This window comes from Ruditapes philippinarum, unplaced genomic scaffold (assembly GCF_026571515.1).
Source record: "Ruditapes philippinarum isolate M1 unplaced genomic scaffold, ASM2657151v2 ctg1715_1_1_1_1, whole genome shotgun sequence".
In the NCBI taxonomy this organism is placed as follows: Eukaryota; Metazoa; Mollusca; class Bivalvia; order Venerida; family Veneridae; genus Ruditapes; species Ruditapes philippinarum.
In genome coordinates, this window is record NW_026866475.1 from 109,033 (window position 1) to 119,781 (window position 10,749).

Genomic DNA, 10,749 nt, shown 5'->3' on the forward strand with positions numbered 1-10,749 from the left:
CTGCGATGGGTGTTTAGGTAGTAATGGCCCATACTGTGGATGGTGTTCCTTAGAAGAAAGGTAAAAAATATATGTGTGATTCATTCAAATGTTCAAAATTACTATTTATTATTAAGCTAATATAATTCTATAAAAAAAATCCTCATTTAAAGAAATGCAGGTGATTGTTTTATTCTCTGAATTTTCAAGTAACACGATGAAAGAAAAGAACATAACAATATTTAAGATATAAAATCAATTTGAAACGATCTCTTTCTGTATTTTGTATAAAATAATGAAGATGTCATAGCGGTTATATTCATTTTCATACATATCTAGAAACAGTACAAGAGATGCTTGCTCAGTAAACAGGGAGTGGATATCGGCTTCAAGTGGTGATATATGTCCACATGTAAAAGAAATTACTCTTGCAGTAATGTCCATTGAGGAAATAGTAACGGTATGGCTTATCTAATAATATTGGTTCATATCTTTACAAAAATGCTGCTTCTTTCGGTATTTGATAATTCAGTCATTTGGAATTATTGGCTTTGCTACTTTTTCTGCTTTAGTCTTGAGAGATATTGCACAATTCATTTTCTTGAACAAAATTATTCATATGAAAATGAGTTTCCATTTTTTGTTATTTTTAATTTTTGAATGTCGCTGCCTTTGTCCCTTTTAGGGATATTCAGATTATATCTAGTTGGTATTTGTTTCTTTTTAAAAAAAATATGGAGATGAGATGTGACGAATTTTTAACGCGTGCATAAAGTTAGACGTTTTTGTAAACGTGTGATGTAAACATGTCCTTTTTAATAGTATCCCTAAAGTTTTGAGTTCTATGTTGATGTATATGACTACTGGAATTTCTGGGGAAGACAACAGCCTATGTAAAATGTAAAGACAATAAAGCATATAGTTTATTTGCATTTTTAAAAAGATGTATACTCAAATTTGATCGCATGCATATAAATGAAAGATAGTAATGACAATATAACATCAAAAATATATTTCAAGAAATTATTCATCAACAACAAATAACATCATTTACGACAAGTACATCATTTTATGCACATTATAATATGAAATATGTCACTATTGTCAAAAACCAAGTGAATAATCATAAAAAAACATAATTCTATTTCAGCGATTTAAGTATTTTTCCTTTAAAAGGGGAAATAATCAAATAAAAAATTTACAACAGGAAGAGAGGGTGAGTTATTTACCCTTTTCATTTTAAAACCAAAAGAGGAAGTAGAAATACTTAAACAATTCCAACTTTTAATCTTGTCAAACAGAAAGTCAATACCATTTCTTGATTATTTTCACTAAATAGTATCTAATCCAACTTTCAAAGTAAGTTTACAATTTTTATTTAAACACATAATTTCACATTAAAATGAATATATTATTATAATATTATAAGAATATATATTTATTAAGTTTTATAATTTCATTAATTTTACTTTAATAGGGTAAATAATCAAATATGATTTTACAACAGGAAAGAGTGAAATATTTCCCCTTCATATTTTATTCACATTTTATCTTGTTAAACTGATATTCAATACAATTTCTTGATTATTTTCACTAAATATATCGACTCTGAACTTCATTTGCACTAAATATTATCGCCTTCAAAGTAAGTTAAATATTCATCTACAGTAACATAATTAAAATAAATACATTCTTATATAATAAAGTATTGGATGGAATATTATTTACTGTACAGTAATTGGCCGTTTCATCCAATGACATGCGTTACATAGAATCAGTTAAATCACGGTAAGGTTGGATCCCAATAAAACGGAGGTTATGTTTCTTTTTTCATCAACTACATCCAACAATATGGAACAGAATTAATGCATTTATTCTATCTTGCTTGATGATATTGAAACTTGCATTACGCTTGATTTCATCTTGCTTGATGATATTGGAATTTGCATTATGCTTGATTCCATCTTGCTTGATGGCATTGGAACTTGCGTTATGCTTGATTTCATCTTGCTTGATGACATTGAAACTTGCACTATGCTTGATTTCATCTTGCTTTATGACATTAAGCTGCATTTTTTTTCATTTTTTCATTCAAACTTTCGTAGTGACTAATTCTTTCATTGAGTGATAACTATTAAACTTGCACAAGCCATTTATTGTACTGTTTTTGAATATTAAAATGTTAACATCATAAACCTTTATGTATAAGCTACCTTACTTCATGCTCAATACAAACTATTTACATTAGTTCTTTTTTGTATAAATTTTAAGTAGCAGTCATATAAAACCGATTATTTTATTCCCTATTTCCTTTTGTACACGCGTGTCTTATATGATTTATCGCTTGCATGGCGTGATTACTATTAGCTTTCGCTCATTTTCATTATTCAGTGTTTATGCTAAATAAAGCTCGGTGTCTGATGCTTTGTGGATTATGTCTGATCATTATAAACAATGTCTAGTGATTGTGAACTGTTACTGGGTCGAGAACTCTGTTATCGAGATTAACGGAATTTTCAGATTTCGCTTAACATCGGAATTTTCCGTACATAAACTGCGGTGACCATACAACGGTATTCTTTTGCGTATATAACAATACGTACCAGGAACTAACAAGAAAAGCATTGATGCAAAGCATATAAGGGCGTTCAAGCAAAACATGCAGCAAGTGAACATTAACTAGTAGACATCTGATGACCAGATATTCTTATAAACTTTTCAATGGTTACTTGGTTTTAATAAGTAGTGTTTATCATAATATTTATAATATATATGAATGAAATTTTTAAAAACAAATTTCCTTTGTTAACTAATTGAAAATAAGATATTTAAAAACATTTTGAATGAAAACATATTTTATTAGTGAAAAAATATTTACAAAAAATAAGTGGGCGTGGTCATGTACATGTATATTATCCAAGCCACGCACCGATTGCCTGTGCATACGACTAGGGCACACGCCCAAAGAGTTGATTAAACAATATATAAGAGATGTTTGCCACTTTTAGGATGAGTTACAAGAGACATTTATTACATTTTTGTCACATGCTGACCGAATCTTCAAAAACATGCACTTTTCGCCTGTCGCATCGTTTTCTATTTTTTTTCCTTAAAATCGTCCACATACATACACTGTTCCATTGTATACACACCGGTCTCAAATGTCGGTAAGACCGGTGTACACAATGTATACTGTTCGGTATACGCCCTTATGTAAAGGGGACGTAACTTTGTTTACTCCACGTGCCAAATAGCGGGGTCATCCGGAAAATAACGGGATGTACCGACAAAGCGGCACCTGCTGAACTAATGCCGGCTCGCCACGGCGAGCCGGTATTACGTTAGGATTTTACTGAGAAACAACCTAAAACTCTGAATCCAACCAAAAATGTAATCGAAGCTTGGCTTCCAGCTTTCTACAAAATTTATCTGTCAGGGCTGGAATCCAAAATTATTTAGCCAATCAAATTTAATCTTACATAGCGTCAAAAAACCTTCAATTTTCACGCCATTTTTAAAAAGCAGTAAGTATTGCTTTGAGCACAAAGATATAATGATGATTAAAATGTTTGTTTTCATGAATTCTTTTCAATAAATGATATTAACACTGACTTTTGATTTAGCGATATCACCTGTTTTCTCTGTAGTAAGTTTTCGTTTGGTTAATTAACATAAGTGTACATCTGGTTCTGTGCATTTTTTTATTTTTTTTCCGGTCATTTTATCCTTTCCGGTATTTAGGGTTGGGGGGGGGGGAATCCCGGGATAGTATTAGATATATAGGGAAAAGGAATAAACTATATTTGTGTTGATTATTGTCGTTGAATCTTTGTACAGGAGATGGTCATTATACCAAGCCCTCTTACAATATAATTCCCTTTTATGCTCACTATGAGCAAGTTGTGCTCTGGTGAGCAAGTTGTGCTCTGGTGAGCATAAACAGGAATTGGGATCCCTATTCATCTGTTGTCCCTAATGTGTAATTTAGTTTCTCTTTAAATGATGTCTATGAAAGACTGCACATTAACCACACTACAAGAGTCCTCTTTCATAATTGTTCATATTGTTCTACACATAGGTCAAGGACACGTCTTATATAGCAACACATACGCACACCTTTATACCTTATTAATGCCTAAACCTTAAAAATTTTGGCATGTGGTATTGCCTTGTTGACCACTTTAAAATTTTGTTCATGTATCTACATCATATCCATTTGTTTAAAATGTTTCACATACCAAGATGAAGTGGACATAATTTTTATTAAAATGCATAGGGAAAATATGTTTAAGTCTTATTGATATAAATTTCAATGCCTCCAGCTTTAATATTGAATATGTATCAATGCCTTGAGAACTTGTACAAATCAAATGTTAATCATGCCCCATGAATCCCACACCCAAGAGGAGAGTTCTTCAGTAATATATTTCTGTATAGGACTTGTGTCTGTCACCCATTCCAATACTAAATAACATATTAAAACTTAACTTCGTATAAAGAGACATCTTTATGAATTCTACCTATCTAACATTTTTTGGTCAAGGTAAACCGGCCATATTATAGTAAATGTGCATAGACATAGGGACTTCATTCCATCTTCATATATACTCATATTCCTCTTTGTTAAACTGAGAGAACTGGCTTCCATAACTTTATATGTCACTTTTATTTTTATGTTCGCTGAAGTCTCTTCAGCTAACAGAACTGTCATTTTTACATTTAAACACACCCCTGGAAAAAAATTACGAAGCGAGTCGCTACTAGCTTTTTTAAAAGCTAACCTTGTCTTTGCAACTACCGCAAACTGCTTAGTGCATGCTGTAACATGCGACTATAATATTGCTATCGTTGTCATCTTCGTTGCCGATGCGCACTGACCCTGTCTTGCATTATTTTTGTAATCAGTGAATATATTGAATCATTTGAATGTTAAGACACGTCAAATTTGCAAAGTATTGATCAAAATTGTGAAAAAGTGTCGACAATGTAAGTGGCAGATTCATAGCAAATTAAAGGTATTTACAGGAACTTACCATTTTACATTTAGTTATATCAAGAACATCTGAAACACCGAACACAATACGCTGTCCTTAAAAATTGATCCAATTATTATTTTTAACATATAGCATATTAAAATAAGTGAGTTTCATGGTTCAGAAATGAACACATGAAGTTGCAATTACTTGATAGTGCATTCAGTAATTTATATTCAGCAAAACGTAGGTTTCGAGTGCCATAAAGAAGTATGGAAGCAAGCATTATGTAAGTCCAAATATCATCAAGCAAGATGGAATAAATGCACTTATTCGGTTCCATATTACCAGGTCGGTAACGATCAATTCATTTATGAAAGAAGTTAGGTGAGTTTCCCTCTCACATAGGCGTAAAATACAAAAATTAGTTACGGTTTTTAAAGCTAAAAATGGTCTTCTTCCACAATACCTTGAAAACATATTTCCATTGCTAGTTTCAGAAACAACAAATCTTTAAAAAACAACAACAATCACATAACCATAGCTAGCTAGGCGCACCGAAACGTACAACAAACTATTTTAATTAAACTAAATTAATTTATTGAATATTTTTAAATCTAGAATGAAAGAAAAGTTTAAAGCCCCCGTAGTACCTAAACACTTTTTGTTTTTTATAAGATATTTGTCAGTTTTACATGCTCGATTAAGGAACAATTGTAGCAACTTACACGCTGACCTTTTCAAAAATCACTTGAGAGAATGTCCGACTTGTATATGTGGAAACGTTTATGAGGATGCCAAGCACTATCTATTTTGCTGTCCATTATTTAAACCTTATAACTTAATGATGAAAAAAATATTTGCGACTGTCCAAAAATTTATCAAAACTACTGTTCGTTTTTTTGAAACACTTGATATTTTTTTTAAATCGACCGATTGTATTAATCTTTATAGCCTGGTACCATAGATAATTGACAATCACATTTATGATGGACGTTTGCTCCCTTTTACGAATAGTGCTAAATGCTGGATCCTTAAACTTGTCGTTATTATATAAATACATAAATATAGATTTTTCTGCCTTACTTATTTTCTAACATTGTTTTAATCTTTTAGATGTTAATCTGTCTTTATCTTTTTTCTTTAATCGCTTTAAATTTATATGGATACATGTTACACTTTCTCACATAATGCCATCACTGTTGATTAATATATTTTTTATTTGGAGGGCCAATCGCTAATGTTGTAAGAACTTGGCCCCCCTCTTTTGCTATTTGTTATTTCGAAATCAATTTGTTTCTCTATATATGTTTATTAGCTAAAATAGATAGAACTTTATAAACATGTAGATATTGAATTAATGATTTCTTTATCGGTTAAATAGATAAAAAGCTTATATTTTTATTTATATAATTATATTGAGTCTTAAAATTTCATGTATTTTTCTTTTAAAAGGGGAAATAATCAAATATAATTTTACAACAGGAAGAGGAAGTGAGTTATTTCCCCTTCATATTTTCATTCCAAAACCAAAAGAGGAAGTAAAATTAGTATAATCTTGTCAAACGGATATTCAATACAATTTCTTGATTATTTTCACTAAATAGTATCGAATCCGACCTTCAGAGTAAGTTCAATATTTATCTACACATAATTTCACATTAAAATGAATATATTGTTGTATAAGAAAATATTGGATGGATGGAATATTATCTAATTAGTGAGTGTTAAATTGAAGTATCTTCCAAGTAAAGAAAATCTTCTACATCATAATATTTAGTAACAATTTGTGCCAATTTAATTTAAATAATTTAAATAATAAATATTTAAACCTTATAACATAACCAGACTTATCTGTACACTTACATCAATATTTTCACATAAAAAGATAGGAAAATATCAGGACAAATACATGTAGATAAAAGAAACAAACTGAGAGACAGAAATAATTTATACAACATTATCTACCTATATTTTCCTAAAACTTTCATAATATCAAAACTGGCTTTTCTGTTCTGGGACATCAAGGAAGAAGTATGTGACAAAATAAACTTGGTTGCTGACAGAAACAATATATCCTTTTACTTCTATATTCCAGAATGTTTCAAGAACCTGACTACAGAGAAAATCTATCATTGATGTTATCAGAGGTTTTACATGACATTGGTGTCAATGAAAGAATAGTGATGATAAGTAGAATACAAAACATGCTGATGGAGACTATGGACTATATCACAGACAGGTTAAATGATGAAAATGGAACTGTATATTATCTAGGGAGTCGGAGTGAAGGTACAACTACTTTAGGACTAAATTCAGACATTGATGCACTTAACTGTGTAAATGATTTCAATTTAATACAAGACTGGTCAGAGTGGGAACATGGCAAGAAAAACTACTTTATGATACAGGATGAGAACACTACCCCTGGTTACTGTTTCTTACAACTGCTCCGATATGATGAACCTCTTCCTGTCACTTTCATTCCTAATGATGACTATATATCTGATACAAGTGGAAGAATTTTGTTAAAAAACACAATAATGCATGGTGTTATTAAGGGTGCTGTAGATCATGGTCCATCAAATGCTTTAATAGGACAACAAGGAGCATGTGATACAGACTATGTGTTGGCTTATCCTTGTAAATCATGGCCTCAATCAGCATCAGGTTGGTTAGGGAGACAAGGTATAGGAAGATGGCCAACACAAGATATGAGAAGACATGCAACTAGTACTAGATGTTTTGTTGTTCCAACTGGAAGTAAGATCAGTGAATATCCTGAACTTGAATGGAGAATATCTACATCCCTGGCAGAAAGATGTGTTATGTTAAACCTAAATATAACACAAATAAGGTGCTGTGTATTATTGAAAATGATTCTTAAATACTTCCTAAATCCTCAAGCGGAAATTAATATATCAAGTTTTATGTGTAAAACAGTTCTACTACATTGTATAGAAAACACAGAGCCAAGTATATGGAAAGAAAACAATTTATTTACATGTTTAACATACTGCTTATTAGAATTACACAGCTGTGTACAGAATGACAGTTGTTCACATTTCATTATCCAAGAAAACAATTTGATGGCAGGGCAATTTACAGATGAAACAAAACATGAACTTTCAAAATATATAACTGAATTTATACAGAATGATGGGCATGGATTACTTAGAATGGATTTCGATGATCTTGGTCAAAGACTGCAAGTTAAACTGAACATGGTACCACATGGAGGATACAATTTTCGTTCTTCTCTTGAAATATATGAAATAAATTTAAGCTCATTATATCAAAACATTGCAACACATGTAGGTGGATGTAATGTACTTGTTTTAGAACATTTACACAATCAAAACATTAGAAAAATGAAGCAATCTGTTTGTAAACTAATGACCTTCAGTGATAATAGATTACAACATGCTGCATTCAAGTTTCTAGCACCTTTTATTTTTACCACAAATGGATCTGTCATGGCATCATCCAGTATTGGTGAAAATAACCAAGTGTCACCTGAATCATTGCTTTGGCTATCAGCTGGTTTAAACTCAGATATCTCATCTAGCAGACTTAAATTGGCTTCAGTATTCTACAGTACAAGAGATATGGAGAAAGCTGAACTAATTCTGAGGCACACTAAACAACAATATTACTCTTATCCTGTTATACCTATCTGTCGCTGCTGGCAAAAGCCTCCAACACAAGTAACAGCAGAATTCATGAGGGCTTGTATTGAGGAAAGTGACAACAGTATCAACCATCTTACATCATTTTGTGTCAGTTTTATACAGAAAGAAATCAACTGTGTCCCTCATGAACTACAATATGAAATGTTCAGATCTACACAGGATGACATGATACACAGAGAACTTTATCATGACTTTTGGATGGACTGGGCTGTAGTTGATTCTCTACCTTTCCTGTACTTCCTACAATATAAAGTCTATCGTCATCTACAAAGACATCAAGACCAACAACAAGCACTTAATAAACTTATAAGTACCATAGAAATAGATAAAAATCTTGGACATAGAGAAACAGCTCTAAACATTTTAGGGCAATGTATGGAACAAGAAAACAGACCTCAACAAGCATTAAAATGCTACCTGCTTTCTCTTCAACAAAGGGCAAGAAACAATGTAGCAAACGTCCATATATGTAAGCTTCTTTGTAGGGTATTGACTGACCGATAAAACATGTGGTCAAAAGCAGACAGTATAAAGACTTGAATTTCTATTGATCAAAATCAAAATTCTTGCGTGTAGAAATAAACCTTTTTTTCCTGTTATTATTTTTATAGGTTTGTCTAGTCACACTTGTATGTTCATTTTCATTTTCATTAATTAATGACAAAAATTATAAGTAAAATTCAATCATCTGACCTAGACAGTCATGGTCATATCTGAATCATTTAACACGTCGTCCGTTGATCACACGTGTTGTTTTGTCCCCTTAAGAATCAAATCCATACATAAAACAAAATTTTGACAACTTAACCAAAATTCAATAATTTAACCAATAAGGTCAAGCTCTTGCATGAGCCAAGGTCAATTTTCGTATGATTTTGCTTTGTCTGGAGTTAATCCATTCATAAATAAAAAAGTATAAGCTTGTAACAGGAAAAACAAGAATGCATATGTGTTTGTTCAAAACAAATGCACCGAACTCAGATTCTTGTCAGTAATAATTTTTCAGTTATGGACAGAAAAGTTCCTGAAAACATTGTTACTATATACAAATAATTTGAGTCTTGACATTTTGTAGTTGTGAAAATAAAATTGTCGAATCATTGCTATGACTTGTGATGAGGTTGAAAAATATGTAACTTTATCAAACATATTTAAATGCAAGACTTCACCTTGACCCCAGTGACCCCAAACTCCAACAACTTTAAGTATGTTCATTGTAAATATGAGACATTGTTAAAAAATTAAAGGCTGTATAAAAATGTGTAAAAATCTATTGTCAGCACAAGTGGCACTGACCTTGTGACTCGCAGCACTGGACCATCCAAAGCATGTGCGTCCAAATATGAAAAACATCAGTCTATAAATAAAGGCTGCATAAGCCAATGTGAAAAATCTTTCCTTTATTTTGCACCCTTGACCCACTGACCTCATACTCAATCCAAAAGAAGAAGACTATGCAAATATGAAAGACATCTGTCCATTTATAAGTTCTGTATGGGCAAAAGAGTGATAAATAATTTTCAGCACTGGTGAACTGACCCCAAACTAAATGGACCTTTCCGGTTTTTCGTAGCCGAACATTTAGCTTCATCTTTTCCATTCATAGCTAGGTCAACTGCTCACAAACAGTTTCACAAACATAGCCATGTGTTCTTTTGTACAAACCAGGTCAACCAGTGACTATGCATAATCTCAGTGTAGCAATTGGATAACAAGTTAGCAATTTACATAAAACTGTTAATACTGGAAAGGTCCATTACCAATGCAAATTATCATCCTTTCAAATATGAAAAAAAAAACAAACAGAAGTCAAAAGATAAGGCATGTTTAAGCAATTGTGTAGAAATCTATTATTGACATCCTTGACATTGACCCACTGACCCCTAACTCATCAAATAACTAATCAAAAGGAAGAATACCATGCAAGTATCAAATAAGAAAGACATCTGTCCATAAATAAATGTTATATTTGCAAAAGTGTTAACATCTTTTTTAAGCACTGGTGACCTTGACCCAACTAATCCCTTACCGAATTTAAAGGAAGAAGATCCCATCAAATACAAGAGGGACAAGATGGTCCATATATTGCTCATCTGAATATCAAT

The 10,749-nt window shown here is 31.7% G+C and overlaps 1 protein-coding gene across 1 annotated transcript; it reads left to right on the forward strand.

Moving 5' to 3' along the window:
- The first annotated feature begins 1,220 nt into the window (after positions 1-1,220).
- LOC132732600 (uncharacterized) lies at positions 1,221-10,187 on the forward strand. The gene is made up of 2 exons (XM_060719078.1): positions 1,221-1,338; positions 7,051-10,187. Exon 2 carries the CDS (start codon positions 7,052-7,054, stop codon positions 9,146-9,148), a length of 2,097 nt encoding a protein of 698 aa, XP_060575061.1. The 5' UTR covers positions 1,221-1,338; position 7,051; the 3' UTR covers positions 9,149-10,187.
- The last annotated feature ends 562 nt before the right edge of the window (positions 10,188-10,749 follow it).